General features: G+C 53.5%; 1 protein-coding gene across 1 annotated transcript in view; it reads left to right on the top strand.

The window, feature by feature from the left end:
- Nucleotides 1-2,666: 2,666 nt before the first annotated feature.
- Nucleotides 2,667-25,204, top strand: part of HSPG2 (heparan sulfate proteoglycan 2) — a gene marked incomplete at both ends in the record, with an annotated part of 93,524 nt that continues 70,986 nt past the window's right edge. Inside the window, 1 exon segment of the mRNA XM_084243714.1 lies at nucleotides 2,667-2,732. Within this exon segment, the coding sequence (XP_084099840.1) occupies nucleotides 2,667-2,732 (66 nt within the window).

The following is a 25,204-nucleotide window of genomic DNA, read 5'->3' as shown; positions in this document are numbered from 1 at the left end:
CTTCATGGATAGGCAAGGCCTTGGAAAAAACCATGCCACTCAGCTGGCCACCTGCCAACTCTGAAGTCAGCAGAGTTTTGTGGCCTTCCTCATCAGACTGGGAGCTCCCAAGGACCAGCTCTACTCACCCCACAGACAGGAGATCCTTGGGGGTGGGACCTGCATCTGGTCATTAGACCAGGACAGCTGGGAGAACACTTGGGGGCAGATGCTGCTCCTCCATCAGGCTGGGGCTCCCTGAGGGTAGGGTGCTACCGCCCTCAGATTGGGAGTTCACTCAAAAACAGTAGGAGAAATGGCAACCGCTTAGTGCTGATCATGAGCCTGAAACTGTTCTTAAAAAATAAATACATTAATTCATCTTAATTCTCACAACACTATGAGGGAGATCTTAGAATTATTCTCCATTTCTAAATGATGAGGCTGTCACTGAGAGGTTGAATAACTGACTCTAGATTCCACAGTATGGGCCTCCCCTGGTGGCGTAGTGTTGAGCGCTGGGCTGCCAGGCTGCCCGCAGCCTCTGCAGCGCTGGTTCATTCCCCGGCCGCCGGTGAGGGTCCCACAAAAAAAAAAGATTGCACAGTGTGGTGGTGAGGGCAGGGTTCTCCATCAGGCTGAGGAGGGGCAGCATCTTCCCCTTCCCTCCTTCACATTAGGGGTCCTGCTGTGTGGAGCACATGGACCTTATTCAGTGCTGTGCCTGGCATCTGAGTTGGGGGCAGGGGTTTGGCTGAGCCACTGTGGATGTACTTTCTGCCCCTTATAACTCTCGCTGGTGCCCCAGAGACAATCCCACAGGGTGGAAAAGCTCCCACTCTTTAGGAGATGAGGCATTTATCTGGGATAGAGTTCAGGATGCCAACATGAGCTTGCCAGCCCCTATCACAGTGAACATGCCTTCCGGAGCCAGGTCTGGTGGCGCCCAGTTAGCCGGGCATTTCCTTCTGTCCACAGCTCACCTCACTCCTGGCTGCAAACCCAGCCATGAGTCGCTGGAACCTAGCAACTCACAGGAAACAATGGAAACTTTAGTTTTCATTCTCCTCCCTCTATCACTACTCAAAGAGTTCCCTCTAAACCACCCACACGCACCCAGTTTTCCCTCCACCCATCAGCTGGGACTAGAAAGGAGCTCTGAACGTGGGCGTGGAGAGGCGCGTGGCAGGGCTGGGTGGCTGTCTGCTGGCCTGTGTCAGAGGTGGATCATCAGGGACTGTGATTTACCGCCCCAGCATCTGTGATTGGCCTTTAGCAGGGTTTGCTTGTGTCTGGGCCTAGCTGTGCCAGTTGGTGCATCTCTGGCACTGAATCAAAGTTGGTCTGTGAATGATTTTTTTTTGGGGGGGATTTTTTTTTTTAATTTTATATATCATTTACATCATTTTTCATTTTTGCACAATGTGTGCATTTTCATCTTGGTTGTAGACCCCATACAATTCCCGCTCTGTGAGTGATTTATTTATTTATGTATTTTAAAACACCTTTTTTTTTTTTAAAGATTTATTTATTTATGCATACAAGACCTGGGGTACAGGCCAGAGATGCGGGGTGTGAGAGGATTCATCAGAGACAGAGTGGAGAGCAGAACAGGCAGACTGACTGACATACACTGCTGAGGGGAGCAGCGGGCGAGACAGGAGAGGTCTGCTGCGCCATGTGGGTAGCTCCCTGGCAGGCCGGGGAATCGAACTCATGCTGCAGAGACAGCCGATTGCTTCATAGCGTGGTGCTTAACCCCTTGCGCCACCAGGGAGGTCCCCTCTGTGAGTGATTTAAGCGGATGGTGTGCGTGTGCAAGGGGGGTGATCTGGAGTGCTGGGTGCCCACGGTATAACGCACGCGTTCCCGGGTGAGGAAGCCTAGGAACGCCGGCCTCCGCGAGCACGAGGAGTGGTGTCTGCTGTGTGTGAACTGCAAGCACCTGTGAGGAATGTGAGGCAAGGTGTGTTTTCCTTCTTGGGATTCACCTGAGTCTGTACACATGCAAGTGTGGACGTGAGCAGCCAGGTGTGCGCGGCTGCGGCTGCTGTGTCACCCGCGGGGGTGACAGCTCTGAAGAGACGAAGTTCTTGCGCGGCCAGAAGGTCGCTGGCGTCTCACAGCGGGGGGGGGGCAAGAGGAGCGCCCGCTCGCGGTGGCCGTCAGCGCGTCAACGAGGAGTGAAGTGGAGGCGCATGTGGTAAAGTTGGGGCGAGTGGCTGAGCTCCGAGCGTCTTCGAGCCGCGGTGAGAACATCACCTCTGGGCCGCGCGAAAGGGGGTGCGAGCGTCCGAAGGCTGGGGGCGTCGTTGGCGCGTGCGGGGGCGCGTGCGCCTGGAGGAAGAGCGGGGTCCCGCGCGCGGGGCCCGGCCCCCATCCCATCCCACGCTCCAGGCCGGGTTTGGCGGGGAGCCGGGCGGGCCGCGGGCGGCGCGGCGGGGCCGGGGGCCCAGACAAAGGCCCAGGCGGCTGCGGGGCCGGCGGCGGCGAGCGGGGCGCCGCGGCCGGGGGCGGGGCCTGCGGGGGCGGGGCCTGCGGGGGGCGGGGCGGGCGGCCGCGGGGGCGGGGCGGGCGGGCGGGGTGGGGGCGGCGGAGCGGGCCGCGCCGCCCGGAGGACTCGGCTGGCCGGCGGGCGGGCGGCTGCGGGCGGGCGCCGAGAGCGAGCGAGCCGAGCCGGCCGGGACATGGGGCGGCGGGCGGCGGGCGCGCTGTTCCTGGCGCTGCTGCTGCTGCACGGACAGCTGCTCGCGGTGAGTGTGCGGGCGCAGGGGCGCAGGGGCGCGGGGCCGGGGGGCGCCGGGGCGCAGGGCCGGGGGGCGCCGGGGCCTGCTGGCCGCGCGAGCCAAGTTGGCCGGTGCGCCCGAGGCTGCGCGCCCGAGATCCTGGCCCGGGACCGTGGTGCCCGCCAGGGACCCCGGGCCAGCACTGACCGGCGCCTCCCTCCAGCGTGGGCCTGTGGGGTGGGGCGCCGGGGGTGGCCGTGGTGTGGGGGCGGTCCGCGTAGGGCCGGTGGGCCTGGGGGTCCGTGGGTCGCCCGGCCACGTTGCCGCGTCTGCGAGTCGCGCCAGGCATGGCCCGGCCTGCCATTCTTGGGGACTAGGCGGAGAAACTTGGAGCAGAGTGGGAACTTGGCAGGACGATGGCACCTTTTTCTGTGCCAGCTTGGAGAAGTGTTACTCAGTGGTGATGGGGACCCTCTCAGTCCTCAGTGGAGCCCTGCCATGTATTCTGTCCCGTTGGGGAGCGTGTGGCTAGGCAGGCACAAGTAAAGAACACTTCTAGACACACTTCTGAGGCTTGTGCTGCACACCCACGGCCCCGGAGTTTACACCCTAGGATGTGAATCAATCCCTGCTCTTCACTTAGTGCCTGTGTGACTTCTGGCAAGCTAGTTAACCTCGCTGAGACCAGCCCACATGCCTCAAGGGAGGGCGAAATGCGTGGCCTCCAAGTGCATAGCTGGAAGGTGGTTGGCCAGAGTAGATGGAATGTGCATGAAAGTGCCTGGTGTTTGCTGGGCCTGTTCTGTGATGATCCCTCAGCAGATCTGTTTCCCCAGTTTGCCCCTTCTTAGATCCTAAAGGTGCAGGGTGTCCTACCCCTAGAGCCGAGTGTTCTGTTCTGAGCATGGATGGATTCATGCAGAGAAAAAGGGAATTCCTCGGCTCCCAAGGCCTAGAAGGGGCTTGGCCAGGAGAGGCTCTGAGGACCTGAGTGAACTCGAGAAGGGCGGGGTTGGCCAGTGGACAGGGAGCTGGTGGCAGATGTGGGTGGGGGCACAGCAGAGGAGCTGGGCCTGCCATGGTGAACCACAGAGCCACCCCCACCCTCTTTGAGGTGGTCCTGGGCTGTCCCTGTCCCTATTCTTAGAGCCAAGAGGACTTTTCTAAACCAGGCCTGTGTTTGCCCAGTGACTGACTCCCTGTCCTTCCCTCGCAGCTCTCTCACCTCTGCCCTCCTGAGTCACTCATAGCCCCCACCCCAGACCTGACTGACTCCTCACCTCTCTTGCCCTACCCACCCAGCACCTCTCCCACCCCTCTCCCCATCTGCGCGGCCTCTTCAGCCCTCTGTCTCAGCCTCCCACCAGCACACCCAGCAGAGCCATCCAGTTGCTGCCCAGTCATGAGCTGAACTTGCAACTCCTGCTACTGATACTAGCTTTTCAAAAAAAAAAATAGGTGCCCACCTACACATGGGGTGCCTTCTTTTCCTGACCATCCCTCAGCCCTGGCCCCTGATACCCGCTGGGCTCTTGTATACTTGGGCTCTGTGGTAGCAGGAGTGGGGAAGGCCTGGAACTGTTTCCTGTGAGGGGGAGGAATTTCCACGGAATTCCGGATGGCAGCCAATCATCTCATCCTCTTGTTCATTCAGCACGTCCTCATTGACCAGTGTTCCATGACAGTCGTGGCCTTCAGTGGTTCATTCATTCAGCACCTACTGTGCCTGGCACATGGCTCAACACTAGGGGCCTGGGTTTATGGTGAACAAGAACAGACCCTGCCTGGGCTTTCCCACAACTCAGATGTGCAAACAGGCAGCCCCCATCCTATGGGATCATTGAGCCCACAACCACCACACTGAGGTCTTCACTGTAGCACCCCAGGCTGATGGTGGGGGGCTGGAAAGAGCTGGGCCTCTGGAGTCACTCAGGAGTTTCAATCCTAACTCAGCCACTTTCTAGCTGTGTCATCTGGGGCAAGAGCCTATAGTTTCCACATCTGTAAAATGGGGTGAGGAGCTTGTTGTAAGTTTTAAGTGACTGAGCCCCTGGCCCTGGAGCCTGGAGCCTTGAGCTCCTTCCTCCTTGTCCACTATCCTTTATCTCTGTGCCCTTCAGTTCATAATGAGCAGGCAGGGGGAGGACACAGAAGAGGGTAAGATGAACTTTAGGAAGCGCAGGCCCTCACCTAGAGCAGGAGAGGGGAGGACACAGTGGTCTGTGATCAAGCGTGGGAGTAATTTCAGTTTAGAGGTGGTAGGGAGCTTGCTGGGGGAGGGGGCTGGGCCTGGGTGACTCAGGGCCTTCCTTAGCCTGGTGACCCGTTTTCTTCCTGCTGGGGCCTTAGCCCTTCCTTTCTTGGGGCTGGTCCTGCCAGGAGACAGGCGTCTGGAGAGCGCGCCTCGGTGATTACAGTGTTTTCTAGGCTGAAGAGGGAAGTTACTGAGATACCTGTTTCCTGCCTTTACTGGGGAGGCTACAGGCAGGCGGGAAAAGGAGGAGCCTCCCCTTCCCTCAGGGGCAGCATTACCTCAGCCTTCCCTTCCCCTTGACTTATCTGACTGCCCTTCCCCCGCCCTGGCCCTCCTGCCCACTATGTTCCAGACCTGCTGCTGGGTTGGGAGTGTGAGTGTGCCCTAGGATTTCCAGAGGGACGGCTGCAGTTCCATCTATAGAGGGAGGAGGTGACTGGGAGGGGCAGAGATGGAAACCACCCCCCAACCCACCCCATACCTTAGCCCGAGCTGCCAGTGTCTGGGGAGTCGAGGCCTCCGCCTGGCTTAGCCCAGGCCTGTTCTCAGGCTGAGCACAGGCAAGTTGGGATCTGTGGGTCTGAGGCCCAGCCTGGGAGATGGTGGAAGGAAGGTGGCAGAAGGTGAATGGGTTCAGGGCTTGGAGCAGTGAGGAGGGAAGTCTTGGGGTGCCAGGCCAGATGGGGACAAAAGAATATGGACAGTTCACATTGATGGGGTGTCCGCTGTCTGACAGGGAGGGCTCCCCTGCACATCCTCACATTTCCCGCCCTCCCGCTGTTGCTCACAATCAGACCCAAGCCCTGACTTCATGCAGCCCACGGGCCTTGCAGCCCCTGCTCCTTCTCAAATCTCGCCTCCTACCAACTTTTCCCTTGCTTGCTGCGTGTGCCAGCTTTTGCTTTTCGAACCTGACAAACACTCTCCCACCTTCGGGCCTTTGCTTCTACACGTGCTGCCTAGGATGCGTGTCCCCCAATAGCTAGGTGACCCTCCGCCTCACTTCCTTCCATTCCCAACTGCTCTGCCTGTCATTTACTATCCCCTTTATTTACTGCTGTATTTTTCTTGACACTGTCTGGCATGTATTTATTTGTTTAGCTACCCTCCCCCTCACTGAAGCTCCCCAAAAGCAGGACCTCATGTACTTTTTGTTCACTGCAGGTAGTGAGTGCACGTAAATCTGTTGGCTGTGTTATCTGATAGCTCTTAGCGTGGTCCCCAATCTCAGAGTACAGTGAGGCACAGGGTGGTACACACTTGCCCAGTGACACACACACATCCTTGGAGGGACCACAAGGCTGACTCTGAAGCCCCATGAGCTTCTGTCACTCTTCTGCCTACGTCCCACTTGAGCACAGACTCTCGATGTTGATGAAACTGTTGTCATTGATGTTGATAAAATCAAGCACTCAGGTCCTGGTAGTGCAGAGGCTACCTCAGGGAAGGACTGGCAGGGCCTGGCTCCGAGAGGCACTCAGGATGGGTGTGCCTGACCTTGCCGCCTCCTGGCAATGGCTGACACCACAGGGGCCTAGAAAGGCAAAACTCTAGGGCGGTCATTATGGGATTATCTGTTCATTTGTAGGCTTGTCAATTAATTAATTTCCTCATCAAATGTTCCCGGAGGCCCTATAGACAATTGAATATAAATCCAGGGGCTTTGAGGCCCAAGTAGGCCAGGTTGGGCCTTATCCCATGTGGGAGGTAATGGAAAGAACAACTAGCCGCCTGCCTGGAACCCTCTGAGTTCCCTTGGCTGTTCCCTGGGGGTTCAAGGCTTAGAAAGTATCTACAGCAGCTTCAGGGCTGCCTGGCTTTGGGGCAGGAGTCCTAGGAGAGAGGGCGGGAGGGACTGCTCAGATTGTGGAAAGATCTGGAGCAATGATTCAGCGGCAACTTGGAGGCCAGACATGTGGGTTCCGGACCCTCAGACCACTTGAGGCTTGAGGGAAGGACTTCCAGCCCTCCCTGGCCTGTTGCCTCTTTCCCAGCTCAGTCCCAGCTGTGATGGGTCAGGCTGGAGGAGGAGCGGTGAGGGTGGCCTCATCTTCCAGTAGCTTCCCCAGGATCTGCTGAGTCTTGTCCCTTTCTCCCAGGGTCCACTCTGGCCCTCCCCTCATCTCAACCCTGTCAGAAAGGGGGGCGGTTGGGCTGAAGGTCCTGGCCTGCTGGAGAGTTGCCACAACCCGGGCCTTGGCCTCTTTGGCCCTGCTGCCTCCCCCTGCTCCCAGGGCCTGGCTGGGGCCTGCTGGCCGCCCCGGCACCCAGAGCTGGCTGACTGAAACCCAGAAGAATGTGTGGAACTTGCTTCGCGGGGAGCCACCAGCCTCACTGCCCAGCCCAGTGGCGTCGGGTTTGTGTCAAAAGCAGCCTTGAGAGGGGAGTGGCTCATGGCTGCTGGGGGTGGTTGGGCCAGGGACACCGGCATGAAGGCCCTGGAACAAGGCAGTTCTTTGAGGCCTGGGAATGTGTGGCCTTCACATCTCAGCCACCCCCACAACTTACCCTCCCCTCCTTGCCCTGATGCCCATCTTTGCCAGGACTGCGGAGACCCCAGAGCTGTGGTCCCAAGGCCGCCTAGCATCCCTGAGGTGTCCTTGGGATCAGTTCATGCCAGAAGGCTTTCCCTGAGGCACAGAGGAGGGTGTCTTATTGTGGTTCTGGATTTTAGGGGGGGCATCTGGGGCGCAAAGGCTCGGATCTATGTTGAATGGATGAATGGGCAGATGGTGCATGCAATTAAACACCGTCAAGTTCCCTGCAGGTGTGTGTCACACCGAAACTTTATTAAAAGACACTTATGAAGCATGTTCTAGGTATCTGAGTGTATTCTAGGAGCTGGGGAAGGAAAAGCGCCGAATTCTTCCTATTCGGTAACTTGCTTTGGAGCCAGTGTAGAGAGACAGATTAAAACAATATCATATCAGGCGGAGGGATAAAGCAGGGAAGAGGATAGTGAGGAGGGAGGGTGTAGAGCCCTGATAACATTTGAACAGAAAGCATCTGAAGGAAGTGGGCCCTGCAGATCTCTAGGGAAGAGGCACGGCAGGCAGGGAGGAGAGCTCGTGCAAAGGCCCGGAGGCATGCTTGGCATGTTTGTGGAAAGCAAGAGGGCCTCTGTGGCTGGAGCAGCATGAGCTGCCCTTGGGAATTTTGGTAGATGTGGCCAGGGGTTGGCAAGAGGAGGTCATGGGGCAGAGCTGCAGCCTTGGGAGGACTTTGGGTTTGCTCTGGGTGAGATGAGAGACCACTTGCTAGGTAGAGAAGAGAACATGGATATTCAAGGGCAAAAGCGAGGAGGCAGTGGGAGCTGCTACCAGGGTGAGGGAGGTGGGAAGAAGTGGTTGCATCTTGAGTCTTTTGCAGGGAGGGCAACAGCGTTTGCCGATGGCTGGGTGCAGGGGGACAGAGAGGAGTCATGGACATCTCCACAGCCTCTGACTAGAGCATCCAGATGATGGAGCTGTGCCGATGAGATGGGAAAACCACAGGAGGCGTGGGCTTGGGGGGGGGGGTGATGGAGAATGGCAGATGGTGGAGGAGACAACTTGGCAAAGGGGGGCAGTGTTGGGTTGACCCCCATCCACCTGTGCTGCAAAATACAGGGGCGGCCCTTACTGTATAGACATGTGGAGCTACAGACATTGATCTCTTGGATCCCACAGCCTGAGCTCATTCATTTGTGTGTTGATTTGGAGAGTTTATTGTCCATCCCCCCCGCCCCCCCAATCTGGAATGGAAGCTCCTGGAGCTTGGAGACTGGTTTTATTCTTTGCTGTTTGCTCCGCACTAATCCATGTAGGTGGACGTTTATCAAGCAAATACATCAGTGACCTTGAGGAAGCCAGGAGGCTGAGAAGGCCCACAGTCCTCAGTGGGGCTTGGGAAGGGGCTGCTTCTGGCCCTGCCACAGGGGAGCTGTCCTTCCAGCCTCTGCTGTCTGCTGAGCCCTGGAGCATGTGGGCTGAGCAGGGAGCTGTGTTCTCCCTGCTGTGTTCCGCTTGCCTGTGCCCTTACTTGACTCGGAACCCCTTTCTCTGGGCTCTGTGGTTGAAGGAAAGTTGTGGTTCCGAGGGCCCAGTTTTGGCTCCACCCCGACTGGCAGTGGGAATTTGGGCAAGTTGCTGTATCTCCCTGAGCCTCAGATGTGGGAATCGTGATTCCTGTTTCCCAGGTGGGTGTGAGACCAGGTAGATGCACCTGTCTTGGTGTCTGGAATGTGACAGGTGTCTGGCTGCTCTGTTAGTCTTGCTCCCATGAGGTCAAGACTCAGGGTTCCCCAGAGCCCAGCATGGCATACCTCCTCCTGATCAGAACTGCTGCCACCTACTGATCCACACCCTGCTCTGGACTTGCTGACCAAATGGCCAAGTAAAGGGATCGTCCCCCCCCTGCTGTTCTTTCCCGGTGTGAGAGCCCCGGATGTAACTTCATCTGATCTGTCACTGCCCCCCTCCCCCCACTGAGGCCACAGCTGCAGGACAGAGTCCACCCTTCCATCCTGATTGTGCTTTCCTGGAGGGGGAAAAGGAGGGGGGCACACCCCAGGGTGTGGCCTGGGAAAGGCTGGAGTCTGCGGACGCCTTTTCCCCTTCCCAGATGTGTCCAGTTGGTGGGCTCTGAGCAATAAGAGGTGTGGCCAAGTGGCTCCCTGGGGTGCAGAAAGGATGTTCAGGCATCTTAAGAGGAGCGGCAGAGGGGGGTTTCCTGTGACCCCATCCCAGCCCCATTCTCCCCTGTCTAGCTCTGCAGGAGGCAGGACTTTGCTTTGGGAGCCCTGGGAAACCTGTAGAGGGCCCTCATTTGCGGGGGGGGGGGGGGGGGAGGGGCTGCAAGCTCTGAATTTGGCTCCAGGGGGGCCTCAGAGAAACAGCAGGATTCCAGGGGAAGGGACACCAGTAAGTGCTGGGTGGCCTCTCCCACACCCTGTGCCTGGGGTTTGCGCTCCCTGCTGGGGAAGTCCTCCTAGGTGGGTCACATCCAGGTGTTTCACTTTTCAACATTTGACGTCTCTCCCCAACTTTCCCCCAACCCCAGTCCCAGAGGCTGGGGTAGGACTCAGGCAGCCTCAGGTGATTTCCCATCCCACAGATGCTGGAATTCCCAGCTGCCTCTGGCCGCCTCCCAGCGCCCCTCTGGTCCTTGCCCCAACTCTCCCTCCGCCTCCTCCCATGCTTGCCTCTGCCTTGAGGAGCTAGCTCTGGCCCCCTCCTCTGGCCCTGGCCTCCCTTCTTCATCCAGCTGACTCATCCCTCTCCTTGTTTGGCGCTTCCAGTTTCCAAATAGTTGGGAACTGGGATCATGCCTCTTCTTGGATCCCTCTCTGGGTTGGATGGAGACAAGTTCTGGCCTCAAGAATCCTAGCCCCAGTAGCCTATCACATACAGCTTTTCTCCCTCTCCAACATTTGCCTTCCTGTGACCCTTGGGCCAGAGGAACAGAGACCTAGGGGTTTCCTGAGGACAGACCAGGCTTTTCCCTGGCCTGGGACACCCGCAGGGTCTCCTCCCACAGCCTTCAGTCACCCACCTTGTCAGCCAGTGCTCAACAGATATTCACATCTCCTCTAGATTAAAGTCACCGCCTTCTCTTGAGCCCCACACAAGGCTCTTTCGAGGTGCTGTTGTATTATTATCTCCATGGAGGGGATGGCTTGGGGATGGTGACAGTGTTGGACTGACTCACATGCTAGGGCATGTCCCAAACTGCTTAGGCAAGCAGTGACTTGCCTAAGGTCACCCAGCCATGTGCAGAAAGGGAAATGGAGGCACAGAGAAAGGAACTGTCCTGAAAGGCCCAAATCTTGGGGTATGTGTGTTGCTGGGAGTGGAGCCCAGGTTGTCTGACTCCAAAGTTGTCCCTTCCTGCCTGTAAGTGCAGAGAGGATGATCTGGGAGGGCTGGAATAGTCAGGGCAGGCTGCATGAGGAGGTGGCCTGGGCCAGCCTTGGCGGAGCTATACAGCAAGCTGCAAACCTGCCATGTGGGCTTACCCAGCTCCTGTTTCTCAGATGTGGGTGCCTTTTTTCCCTTGGCCTTCATCTCAGCTTAGTTATAACATTCCCCAGAGAGATGGATTTGGCTTTCTGTCAGATTTCTGTTGGGAATCTGGATCCCTCTCCTTCAGGTCCCCAGCTCCCTCTGGGGCCTATAGGTTTTGCCCTGTTCAGAGTTCAGTGAATTTTTGTTGAGTGGGACTTGTTCTGAGTCCTGTTCCCACCTCAATACTGGCATACATGGCCCAGCTGGGAGGTGGAATGTATATACAAGTCCTAAATTGGGATTAAAACCCTCCCGTGCAATGGAAGACTAAATAAATAAGTGAGTCCATTCGCTCGTTTACTCACTCATTCATTGCCTGAAGGCCTACTGTGTGCCAGACATTGTATCAGACATCTGTGCCGCTGCATTATCATATTTCCTATGTAGTTGGGATTATGCTTTTGTTTCTCACATGAGAAACAGCTCAGAGGGCAGTAGTGACTTGCCTAAGATCACACAGCCATGTGCAGAGGATGGTTGAACCCAGCTCTGTCAATGCTCCTGGAAGACATTAGCAGTATGGTCTCTAGTCTCCAAAGCTCTGGGTCTTGCTGGGGAAGTCGGAGCCACAAACCATAAGTCCCAGCGCAGCTCAAAGTCCAGACAATAGCAGATTGACAGGGAAGGAAGAGATCAATTTGGTGGAAGGATCTGGCTGGTGAAGAGGAAGGTATCCGAGGCAGGGGTCCAGAAGCCGTCCCCATTGTCTCTGGAATTGAATTGTTGTCAAGTGTGCAGGCAGGAAGGCCCTGGCCTGCTGCTGGAGTCTTTAACGCTGAGGAAAGAATGAAAGGAAGTCACCGGATAGCTGAGGTGACCTCCATTCCAGTCCCTACCCTGTACCTGGACAGACCAGGAGGCTAGAGGTCAAGGCCAGAGCCTCCCTGGGTTGCCAGCCAACTGCCGGCCCCTCTTCCCTGGGTCTTGCTTTTCCTACCCACAAAATGGGCCCCTTTCTCTTAGGCTGCCCTCTGTCTCCAAGGAAAATGACATTGAGTTCTTGGAGAAATGGCAGCTTCTCCTGAATTGAGTTGGTGGTCCTCTGTTGTCCAGGGCTTGCCATGGTAGCCACCTTGCGGAGCCCACCCCATCACCAAGTCCACCTTGTCCTTCCTTGACACTACCAGCCGGCAAGTGCCAGGCCCCCTGCAAAGGAAGCGGATGAAGGAGTGGGCTCCCTGCTCCCTTAGGCCTCCCTGAAGCCTAGCCTGTCCCTGTGGACCTGGCCACATCATTTCGCCTCTCTGCCCCCGGATGTTTAGCATGTGAGCATGGGGCTAGGAATCATAAATTCCTGCATGTCTGACCCTGCCTGTGTGGTCTAGAGCAAATCACTTAACATCTCTGAGCTCATTCATCCATTCATTCAGCAAACATTTATGGAGTGCCAGCTCTGTGCTGGTCCTGTGTTAGGTATTAACACCAAATAAGTCTGATGGGAGAGGCAAGCTGGGTGGTGACCTAGGAGAGGGGGACAGGCTGTTTTCAAGGAAGAGATTTCTCAGAATTTTCAGGGCTACATGACCTCTGGGGGATACCTGGGGGGGTTCGTTGAGACTTTGTCTCAGTCCCCACTTGTTATTCCAGTTAGTGCTGTGATCTGTTTCCCTTGCAATTAGCTGTGGGAAGAGAGGGTCTAGGAAGCTGGCCCCCCTGGGCCAGAACAGGGAGAGGGCCTGTTGTCAGAATCTCAGCTGAGTTCATGGATGTGAAAAATAGTGAGGACTATTTATACTGAGTCTGGTTGTTTTAATTTAGGAGATAAAGCCTCGGCCTGCAGAGCTCAGGCTTGGGGTACTGTGTCACTGAATTTGTGAAATGAGGGAGTCCTGCAGTTCCTGCTTTTCACTTTCCTCCCTCTCTTCTGGGGGTTGTGTATGGGGGCGTGGGGAGCAGAGATCAGCTCAAGCCTGGACTTGACTTAAGGAATGGGAGGAAAGGGTTAAGTCAGCCTGGTTTCCCACCTCCGGGTAGGGGGAGTGGAGGGGGCTGGGAGGACAGGGACTCTGGAGTAGGAATGTGTGATAAGATCAAAGCTTTCAGCCGGCTTGGGCCTCACCTTGGTTTCACCTGAGCAATTGAAGGGAATTCTCTAGGGGCTGGAGGAGTTTGGAGAGCCAGAGATTGGTGACCTCCTGGGGGAGGGGAGCTGCTCCGTCCCATCCTCTTCTCTCCTATACTCCAAGAGGCCCCACCTGGAGAAGGTCTGTGGTTCTCCCTCCCACCCCATCCCCCACCCCGCAGGAGGGTGCTGGAAGCCTCAGCTGGCACTTCAGATGGGGGGGAGGGCAGACTCCCTCCCTACCACCCCCACCAGCCCTGGCCTCCCTGGGGGTTCTGGCCAGGACTTAGAGACTCCTTTCGTCCATCAGTTAATTCTGCTCTGGTTGATCCTCCGGGTTGTACTTGAGACCAGTGGGCCTGAGTCCTGTCTTAACTTCATCACTTACAACTGTGTGATCTGGGCTCGTGGCTTAACTTTTCTGGGCTTCATCTGTCAGGGGGAATGGTAATACTTCTTTGCAGTGGTTTTGGTCAAGATTAGAGATCTTGTGAATCTCCTATAATCAGAATAGGCAGGAGACATGTAAAGGGAGCTATTAGTCTGATTTTCTTTTCCCCTCTTCAAGACTGCCCCTGCTATTTGGTCCTAGGTAAACCTGGGGCTTGGTATTGCTCTGTCTCCCCCCACCTCTTTTCAGAAGGCCCCAGCCCCAGGCTCCATCCTTCTGTCCAACTCTCTTAGCTTAGGGGTCTTCATAATGTTGAGAGGGGAGAGAGGAAGTAGGGCTGAGAGTTAAGAGGACCTAGACTGTGAGGGCCCTCTGGGCGCCTGCTGGGCCACCTGCCCTAGAGATACCAGGATGAGCCTTCCTGGCCAACCTTAGTCAGCCAGGTCCTCCCTGTAACAGGGACCCGACCAGTCCACTGTGTGCCTCGGAAGATGACCCTAGAACTCCTGAGCTGGGAAGGAGCCTGGAGCTGACCTTAGAGATGCAAGAGCCTGGGCTCCTGCATCCATGCTCTGCCTGGCACTACCCAGGTTAATGATTACTCTGTGTAGGAGGAGAGCAGGTATGGGGGAGGCTGTCCCTCCCAGCTCCTGAACCACTGGCTGCACCTGAGGTATGTCAGCACCTGGGTTTTCCCTACTTTAATGTGGCAGCCCTGCTGTGGGTGGGGGAGCAGGGAGGAGGGTCTTGGAGTCACAGATTGACAGGCAGCTTGCACCTTTGGGATCCTGGGATCAAACTTAGGGCCCACAGGTGCAGAATGAAATGTGAAATACGATGTAATAGGTCCCTGTGGTTGGTGTCAACATGTGAGCAGAACGCATATAATATACCAGCTGATCAAGCCCCTTCCAGCACAAACAGGCCCAGACCCTCGGGAGTCCCAGCCGGAAGGTGGTATGAAGGTTCGGGCTTTGGGCCACCTCCGCTTGGCTCCTCACCCTCAAGCTCTGCCACCCATGTTCTCTGACCCCAGGCAAGTCACTTCATCTTACTGAGCACCCAGCACCCGTTTCTCATCTGAGATTCCATCTCTCAAACTTGCAGGTGTTGGCCAGGCAAGATGTAGGAAGTATTTAGCTCATAATTAATACCTGGAGAATAGTAGCAATTACTATTTTTATAGTTTTTGTTATTAGGAAAGAGTGAAAGTTGAATCCTAGTCTTGGATAACCAGGGCAATAGTGGTCCGTGAGATGAATGATTCTAACCCCCTAGAGATGTTTCTTAAGGGTCACGTCTCTAGGAGAAAAAGCTTATGGGTGGGGGCACTACTCTATGCCAGGCATTTTTCTAATCCCATTCTGTCCCCATGACTCAAAAGGTGGCCCATGCAGCAGTGGCTTGGGGCTCACCTGGCAGTTTGTCAGAATTGCAGAATCTCAGGCCCCACCCAGCCTGACTGCATCGGAATCTTCAGACTCACAAGATCCCAAGATCCCAAGAGGTTCCTGTATGTTTTGAAGCTGGAGAAGCTCTGTTTTGTGTACATTACCTCAAATTTTCTTGAAAAGCACACTGTGATGTAGGGATCACAGTGTTATTAGAAAGTCTTGAAAACAGGGCCTGGGGAGATGGCCCACGCAGGAGCAACATCTGTGTGCATTCCCTGCCCACATCCTGCCTTGCCCTCCTCTCTTTTGGTGTGGGCCACTTTTAGGGAGAGAAGTGGGATGTTGAAGACCCTGGCAACACTGGAGAAAGCCAAGTATCCCTTGCCACTGAGACCTAATCAGATTCCCTCCGCTCACCCATGGGGTCCCCACGCTGCACGAGAGTCGTCTTCCAATGTTCTCCCCATCCTTAGAGATAGGGTTGGCAAGGGGTTCTCTACTGACGTGGCCTGTGGTACAGACAGTGACCACGACCGGCAGGCCAGAGTGGGGAGTGCGAGTCAGAGCAGAGGCTGCCCTGGACTTAGGATCACCCTGCCTTTCACTGGTACATTTGGGGCTGAGGCCATCTAGCAACAAATATTTGAGGGACATCTATTTTCCAAGGCTGCCCAGCCTGGGGAAGGACCTTAAATTTCCTGCAGTTCTGACCCTTAAACATTGCAAGGATTGGGGAGGCCAACCCCAACCAGTAGAAAAATACACACACACACACACACATATATGTTTTTTAAGATCATATTTTCTTCACATCTTTATTTTTCAAAATGACTAGAAGCCTTTGACAGGTAGATTTTTTAATTTTTTTTTTTTTAATTTTTTTTTTTTTTTTTATAGAGGCATGCTTTATTTATTTGTTTGCTGGTTTTTGTTTTTGTTTATACATGCACTGGGTACAGTCAGAAGCGCGGGAGGGTGAGAGAATTCACCAGAGCCAGAGCGGGGAGCAGAGCAGGCAGAAGGACCGAAGTACACTGCTGAGGGGAGCAGCGGGCGGCAGGAGAGGTCTGCACGCCATGTGGGACCCTCCTCTGGTGGCCGGGGAGCAGCCGGGGATCGAACCGGCGCCGCAGAGGCCGCGCGCAGCTTCGCAACCCAGCGCTCAACCGCTGCGCCACCGGGGAGGCCCGACAGGTAGATTTTTTAAATGCCAATCTCTTGACTAAAACTAAGATATATATTAGAGCCTAGGAAAAACAGTTATCACAGTAGCCCGTTACGTCTTGTTTTCTGTTGTGAGAAATTGTAAACGAATTTGTCATTGGGAGTTGTCTTAGTCTGCACAAGCTGCCTTCACAAAATACATACATGGGATGCTTGAGAGATTTATCTCTCTCATGGTTCTGGATGCTGGAGTGTTGTCTATCTTTTGAGTCTCCCAAAACTAATAGCCTGCTGTTGATAAACAATTAACACATACACGTTATATGTCTATATGCTGTATTCTGACCATAAGCGCACAGAAGAAAATGTTATTTAGAAAGTCATAAGGAAGATAAAATATAGTTATAGTATTGCACTGTTTTAATCAATACCTTAAGTTGGCATCAGCTGTTAGCAAGAAAATCCAAGCAAAAGTGTCCCCATGCAGTTCACATCCGAGTTGTTCAAGGGTCAAGTGTAGAGGAAAAGACTTGTTACTAATTTATTTAGCACTTACTACGTACCAAGCACTTGACTTTATTATCTTATTTATGTACTTAGTTTTCCTGTCCATTTCCTCCTTTATAAAATAAGGCAAGTAATATATCTATCTCGTGGGATTGCTATGAATGTAATATTTGTCAAATGTGTGGCACATTAAATGTAAGAAGTACAAATAATCTCCCCAAGGGGCCACAGCTTCTGGCCCCCACTAACAGATCTGCACACTGGAGTCTGGAGCCGGGAAGGGACTTACTGATCAGAATCACAGTAGAATGGAACAGAGCCAGAAGACAGTCTTCTGTGATGCTATTATTATTCAATTCAAAGGAGTAAATATTTGTTTATTATCCACTAGCTATTTGGTAAAGGGAAGTATCTAAAAGCTAATCTTTTTTAAAGTATGTTTTATATATGTTTAAAACACCAACGTGGATGAAAACCAATTAGAGGAAGGTGATCAGAGGATACAAATTTCTGGTTATAGGATAAGTCTCAGGGATGTAATGTACATTATGAGGATTCTTGTAACACTGCTGTGTAATACATAGGAAAACTGTTAAGGGAGTAGAGACTGAGAGTTCTCATTTCAGGGAAAGAATTTTTTTTCTCTTCCTCTTAATTTGTATCTACATGAGATGATGGCTACTAACTAAACTTTATTATAGAAATCATTTCATGATATAGGTATGAAATCATCCTGTACACCTTAAACTTATACAGTGCTGTATGTTAATTATATCAATAAAAATGGGGGGGCAGTAAACTAAAAAGCAAAAAGAAAATCAAAGCACTAACCTAATGTCTGTTCCCAAGTAACTGGTTCCAGCAGGGGAGTAGACATTTTACTCAAATGGCTATATTTCAGAGTGCCCTAACAGGTAGAAATTAAATCCTTCAGACATCTGAGGGAGAAAGATGTCTTTGGGGGCCTCCCCGGTGGCGCAGTGGTTGAGCGCTGGGTTGCGAAGCTGCCCGCAGCCTCTGCAGCGCCGGTTCGATCCCCGGCTGCTCCCCGGCCACCGGAGGAGGGTCCCACATGGCGCACAGACCTCTCCTGCCGCCCGCTGCTCCCCTCAGCAGTGTACTTCGGTCCTTCTGCCTGCTCTGCTCCCCGCTCTGTCTCTGGTGAATTCGCTCACCCTCCCGTGCTTCTGACTGTACCCAGTGCTTGTATAAATAAATAAAAAAAAAAGAAAGAAAGAAAGAAAGAAAAAAAAAGAAAGATGTCTTTGGTGGGGCCCAGGAAGACTTCAGAGTAGAGGTAGGAATTGAGCCAGGTTTTGGAGGATGAATGCGGAGATTAGATTGGGAGGCACAGGAACAGCATCCTAGGAGGAGGGAACAGCATTATCTAAAGGCCTAGAGGCAGGAAAATGTGCCATGTTCCCAAGAGAGTGTCCTCCAGTTCTCAGGACCTGAGGGGGTTGTGTGGGGTCTGCAGGGATGAGAACGGGCAAGGCCAAGCCAGCTTTCTTGTCACTGAAAATTCCCAGTGTTCACAGACTTGGCTCTTTAACCAGTTGGGATTATTCTATCATCATTCTGCCCTTTCTTCATGTCCAGAAATCAATACTTTTATAAGTAACCCATTCGAGCTCTGGTCAGTGTATGATAACCCGCATAATTGACAGAATTTGGGCCAAAAGCAAGGGACTCGATTAGGCAGCCTTATCATCACACACGTACATGTTAGTCTTTTCCGGTATTGACAATGGCCCTGGGTGGGGAGCTCAGTGGAGGAGCTGGGCCTGATTCTGATTTTGCCTCTGTGGTTTACCTGCTGTGGGGCTGTAGGCAAGCCCCATTCCTGTTTGTTAAATGGAGACAACTCTAGTGCCAAGCTCGAATTAAGGACTAGGGATGGTGTATTCTGCACTATATAATATAAATGCTAGCCACATGAGACTATTTAAATGTAAGCTATAATTAATTTTTTTAAATTTTAAATAAAAATAGAATTTCTCGGTTGCACTAGCTGCATTTCTAGTGTTCAGTAGCCACAAGTGGCTGGTAGCTACTTTATTGACGATGTAGATACAGAATATTTCTATAAGGCATGGCTATTGTTATTTTTACTGGCTCCCTGTCCCAGCTTCTAACCCCAGGCTATGGAGGCCTGCGAAACTCCTGAGCCTCGGTGGAGGCCTTGCCTGTCCCACCTTCCTCAGCCGCCAGAAAGCTCTCTTTCTCCGCTTACCTCACTTCTCCCAGAATGCTAAAAAGTCCACAACTTGACTCCATCTAGGCCACCCTTTCCCCCTTAATTTCCCACCTACTCCCCTTAGCCCACCTCCGCTATCTCCCCTTTCAGCTGCTGGCATCTGGAATCTCCATGTCCAGCCTCCAACATTCCCACTGCCCATTGCCAGCTGGGCTGGCGGTTGGAAGGAGGTGTCCCCTGGCTGTGCCCCCATTCCCAGTGGAGGTTCCGGCTGCCTGAGGCCCCTCTCGGCAGGGTGGGGATGATGGTTTGTTGTGACGGGGGCAGTAGGCAGCCTGCCTACTTAGCGTGCCCGTATTTGGGCGCCAAGCATGCTGTTTGCACTTGGCTGGACTTCAGGGTCTGGCCCAGTGCCCATGAGAGCTGGCCTGCTTTGGCACCCCTGGTTAGCAAGGCTGATGTGGACCTCCGCCTGGTGGAACACCCAGAGCTGTTCCTAGGCTGGGGCCTGGGGATGAGTGGCATGTCAGCTGCCCGGAGCTGGAGTTAGGGCCAGATCCCTGGCTGTGACTGGGCCTGGGTGCTGAGTGGGGACTAGGCCTGGGCAGGGTGCACACACTTGGGAACCAGGAAGGTGTTGCTCTGGGTGGTTCAGGTTAGTAGGGTCTGCACATGGCGTTTATAACACATGGGATCAAAGCTGTCCAGGTTGGAGCTTTGTATCTGAGATGCCAGTGAAACTTAAAGTCACCTCCCACGTCCCAGCATCATTTTCTCTTCTCCCCCTTCTTTTGACCACCACCCTCATTACCTAGGAGGTAGGCAAAGCTGGCATGGCTGCTCCATGAGTGCTGAGGACTCGGAGGCCTACAAGGAGGTCATGCAGCCTTCTGGAGGAATCAGAGCTCTGGACTCAAACACCTTAGTTGCTGTTCTCCTTTCTGTCCCTCCCAAGTAGCCCTGGGACACTTTACTGAGAAGGTTGGAATTCTGGCCCTGCCACTGCTCCCTCAGTACCTTGGGCAGGCCTCTCTGAGCCTTTTGTGTTCCTCTCTGGGGCATGGGGATAATTATACCCTGCTCTCAGTGCCATTTGAAGGCTAGATAGCTGACCTCTTGGCCATTCCAGAGCTTCCCAAGGATACGCCTGCCTTGGGACTTTTACAGCTGCTACTCTTTGTGCCCTTCCTCCATGTATACCCCGGCTTCCTCATCTCTCTGTGCCACCTGTAAAGTAGCACCCCCACCCAGCCACTCCCAGCCCCTGACCTGCTGTCATTTCTTTTCAGCCCTCTTGCCATTTAACAGGTCTGTGTCACTTCAAGCAGCATCAGCTCCGCAGGAGCAGAGAACATGCACAGCTCCTGCTACTGCTCACGCACCAGTTATTGGTTATTTCCCCTCTCCTCCCCAGTACTTCCCAGTACCTGATAGCCACTGTTTATTGGGACCTTTCTAGGTGCCAGGTCCTGTGTTCAGCGACCCACAGCTCAGCGGCATGAATTACCAGGGTCCCCGGCACGGCCTTGTCACTTTCACATCAGAGATGAGGGGTGGGTGGTGTTGCAGTGACGACCCAAAGCCGCTTGGCTGGCAAGAGGCAGAACTTGGCCTCCCTCAGGCTTAGTCCTGCCCCAGAGCTTGCACGGTGCACCTCCCTGTGTTGAGTTAGCAAGAGCAAAGCCTTCCCCCAAACCTGGGCTCAGAATCCACGTCTGACAGGACTGAATGGACCAGAATTTGGGTGACTCAGTCTTTTTTGGTGTGTGCCTTCCAGCCCTCTTCTCTCCTGGATTGATTTCCTATCTCCGCCACCACTGCCTCGAGATGACAGGTGCCCTTTGGCTGGGGAGCCCTGGAGGCCAACCTGAGACCTGAGGGGTGGGCCAGGGAGAGGAGGTGGGCCCATGTCCTGGGCTCTCCCTGGACTGACTGGGCGCAGGTGGACAGGATGTTCCCTCAGGCAGCAGACATTCCTGGTCAGAGGTGGCAGGCAGCAAGAGATTTACCATTTCCGGTAACCCGAGTCCCTAGGAGGTTGAGTTCTCCTGCCAAGGACACTCACCCTCCCTTGGCAGCCCTTCCTGCTGGCCTGCATGGGGCTTAGGACCCACTGCAGGGAACAGCTCCTGGTCCCAGGGGTTAAGACCAGTGTCTCGGGCCCTGATCAGCCCCTGACAAACACCCAGACTAATGCCATCCTCTTCTGTGTGGCCCTGACCTCAGCCTTGGAGTGGGGGGCCCGCCCATCAGGACCGGGAAGGAGCTGACATCATGGAAGGCAAAGGACCCTGTGGTAGGAGCCAGGAGACCTGTGTCCAAGGTCTGGTGGCTATGCCGCCCACTTGCTGGGGGGGTTCTTCTTGGTTTGCCATGCCACCTCTGAGTACCCGCGCTGTTCTATGTCGGTGACCCAACTATGCTTGTCACAACCCTGGGGCGGGGCTCAAGGAGGTAAAGTTGCCCAGTGTGCTGTCAGTGTCAGGCTCTCCATCACTGCTTGGTCCTCCTGGGGGTCCTCACTTGCCCTCTCTGGGCCCCATTTTCCCCCTCTGAGAAGTGAGGGTGTTGGATTAGGTGCAGTCCTGACAGCCCACCATCCGGAATCCCTTGGAACCTTTGCCGGGCAGGTTTCTCTTGAGCCTGCCAAGCCTGAAGGGGCAGAGTAGGAATTATTCTCCCGGGGTTTCTGCTGGACTCACTCTCTTGGCATGCGGGCCCTTGGCTGACTGGGGGAGGGCAGGGAAGAGGTGACACGGTCACCTAGTGAGTGCCAGATGCTGAGCTAAGCTCTTACGTGGCCCTGTTGAATCTTCACTGCAGCCTTGTGAAATGGCCATTTTCATTCCCATTTATTGATGCAGAAACAGAAGCTCAGAGAGGCCAAGTGATTTCCCCAAGGCTGCACAGCAGTTACGTTGCCAGTCAGGGTGTCCAGTCAGCTCTAAGTGGTGTGGGGTGACCATCACCTGTTTCCTCAGATAGTTTTGATTTATCAATAAAATGTAATTAAAATAGTAATCTTTCTAAAAAACTATAAATGTGTCCCAGAAATTTGAAACCTGTGCATCCAAACTACATCTCCCAAGCACCTCTGACATGGGAAGTGGCCCGGGAATCCTTTGTTAAACTGTTTTTCCATGTTTGCTTCGGAAAATATGGCCAGTTATAATTACGGGTGCACAAGAGTTCAGAGGAGCTAGAGCAGCGTGGGCTGGAGAGGGTTGGAAAGGACTGGCACTGAGCTGGGAGTGGAGCGGGGGGGGGGGGGGGGAGCTGAGAGGATCCTGGGGTGGAGCCGGGCAGGGCCCAGTTCACAGCCTTCAAAAGCCTCCCTCAAGGACCTGTATCTGGTCCATTCACCAGGAACACTGCGAGGCGTCTCCTTGGACCACCATCCCACCTTCCCACCGGGGTCTCTAGGGCAGCCCAGGCTCCAGGCAAGATATGCTTAACCCACAAACCTTTGCTCCAGCCCCTCCACCTTCACCCCAGCCTTCCCAAGGAACTGGGTAAAGGGTTGTGGGGTGGGGCCTGAGGCCTGTGTCCTGGCCAGTGGGCCCAGCAGGGCCAGGCACCCTGGGTTTTGAGCACTTGGCAGCAAGAGGACTGATATGACTCCAGCCAATCTGCTCCCACCCCCTCCTGCTGTTGGGCCTGAGGCCCCAGCAGCTGTCTGCAGGGAAGGGTGACGAGGAGGGCCAGAGGTGACTTCCCATCCTGCCCTTCTCCCCCTGCTTGGGCCCGACCCAGAACTTTTACCAGCTGTTGTCAGCAGCTGCTTGGCTTTGTTCCAGAGCCAGCACTGGGCACCCTCCCCCCATCCCCACACCTTCCCACCCTCCTTCATAGCCACTGCTCTTGGGGTGGGGGGATTGGTACCAACATTGGGGAACATGGTCACATCCCTTTGTGCCATCTACAATTGAAAAAAATAGGATTTAATACTCCTAATATTTTTATGAAAGAGAGAGCATATTCTTTTTTTTTAAAGATTCATTTATTTATGCACACAAGAACAGGGGTATAGGCCAGAGGTGGGGGTGGGGCGCAGTGAGAGGACTGACCAGAGACAGTGTGGGGAGCAGAACAGGCGGAGTGACTGAAATACACTGCTGAGGGGAGCAGCAGGCGAGACAGGAGAGGTCTGCTGTGCCATGTGGATCAGCTCCCTGGTCCGGGATCAAACTCTTGCTGCAGTAGCATAGCTGTGAATTGCTTCACAGTGCTGACGTTTAACCTCTTGCGCCACCAGGGAAGCCCCAAGAGAGAACATATTCAGAGAGACCTAGTGAATTCCTTGAAGTCACACAGCTACTTAGCTGAGTTCAGGCTCCTGCTTCCACCTCAGTGTTCTCCTTCTTCCTTTCTTTGGGGTGTATTTGTGTAGGATGACAGAGGCTTTGGGGTCAATGGGTCTGACTCTCAGTGTGGCCATTGAGTAAGGACCTCAGGCTCCTTAACCAGCTTGAATGGAACTTTCATTTTCTTGCTTCTAAAATAAAATAATAATAATACCCACCTCTTGGGATCGTTGAGCAAATTCAATGAGATAGTCAATGTGAAGAACTTAGCATAAAGTATAATGGATAAAGCTAATCTACTTCATAATGTAAATACACTGAACATTCTAATTGTCCTTTATTTTGACCATCAGAATGCACATACTATATTTTGCTATTATAAATAACACAGTGACTATGCCTATACAGAAATATTTGGAGATCCATTTGATTAGCCTCCAAGATAAATTTATGGACAGTCAAATTACTGCTTCTAAGAATGTGAGCATTTCAAAGGCTTTTAAGATACGCCTCCAAATTGTTTTTTGGAAAGGAGTTATTCTCCAGATCATACCACAGTAAATCACCAGACCCAAAAAAATAAAGAACATGTTTTTTCCTAGTGATTTTCAGAAGTGAGAGTTTATTGTTCAAGTTGTATTTCTTCATGTAAGTTGATCAAACACTTTGGCATCTTACTTAACTTTTCATTGATGCATATCCTTGCCATTTTTTTCTATTGGTGCCTCTGTGTTTCTCTAGTTGATCTGTACAAAATTACCATAAGAGACCATTTAAAAAAAAAAGAACTATGATGGCTTGTCTACACTGCCATTTCAGTAATGGAAATTTACCTACTTGTCTGATCCATATTTTATCTTACAGGAAATTACAATGTAGTATATTTGAATGAAACACATTCCAGTAGGAAAGAATTGCCTAAATTTAAAAGTCCATGTATCTTTTGTATATTAATGGGCATAAAAAAAGCACAAAGTTCAAGACAGTTCAGTTAATCTGTGTCCCCCTGATTTTAGTAGAAAAACTACATAATTTGATCATTAAAAAGAAAAGAACTTAGCGTGTTCTAAGTGCAAAATGAGAGCCACTAATATTATCACAGAGTATTAGCCACCTGTGTGTCCAGCACTGTGGGTGGTTGTATGGCAACTATAGACACATTCCACAAATATTTTTATCAGTTGAAAAAATTTATTAATTTGGCACCTACATGTGTGTCAGGTGCTGAATAATGAGCAGCGACAGAACAGAGTAGAATGTTCCTGCTTACATTCTATCCCACATGGTGGCTGGGGAGACGTGACTTCATCTAATAATAGAAACCTCCGGTCACTTTTACACACACACTGGTATTATTCACATTTTTCAGATGAGAAAACTGGGACCCAGAGAAGATTGATGTCAGAGGAGGAGCCAGGACCCAGCTTTTCTGAGGGTTTTGGGTGGTGGCCCTGAGGGCTTCCTGGAGGAGGTGGCACTTGGCTGCATCCCGAAGGACCTCAGGGCCTGGCAGGAGAGATTGGGAATGGTATGGGATGCAGCCACCACAGTCTGGGCAGCAACAATTTCAGGAAGGTCTTGTCCAGGTCAAGGCCTCCTTCTTTTTTACCTCAGGGACAAAGCCCAGCCAGGACTTTAAATACCCATGCGGCCCAGAATAGCCCTCATTGTCCAGGCTTGCAGCTGGGGGACCCAAGAGGATCCTGAGGGAGCCTGATCCTAGAAATGGGGAGCAGGAAATCTCCAGCTACTTCCCTATATGGTGCCGGTGGTGTTTCTGGAAAGACACTTCCATTTGGCTCCTGTAGGAAGACCCGCCTTGTGGGAAGGGCGGAGCAGCTGCCTGAGTTCTGCGTGAGCAACGTGCAGCTGAGGGGGGAACCTGGTGGGTGGGGGACTTCCAGGGAGGGCCGTGTGCCCCAAGTGAAGGTGCTCCTTTGTGCGCAGGGGATGTGTGCATACTGGCCCTTCGGCTTCCCCCCACCCCCTGTGGGTGGGCCTAGCCCAGGCCCCCGCCCAGGGCCTCCTGGCACCTTCTCCTGCTCCAGCTATTTTGGGCACTGGCTGTGTTTAGGCTTGGGGAGGGATGGGTAATCCAGCCCAGATCAAGGATGCTGGGGTGGCTCCCCGGACCGCCATTCCAGACTCCTGACTCTTTGATCATTGCCGTAGCCTCAATCCC

The sequence above is a fragment of the Talpa europaea genome (assembly GCF_964194135.1).
Source record: "Talpa europaea genome assembly, chromosome: 9".
NCBI classification, from domain to species: domain Eukaryota; kingdom Metazoa; phylum Chordata; class Mammalia; order Eulipotyphla; family Talpidae; genus Talpa; species Talpa europaea.
Note: the sequence above shows the minus strand (reverse complement) of the source record. Positions and strands in the feature narration are given on the sequence as shown.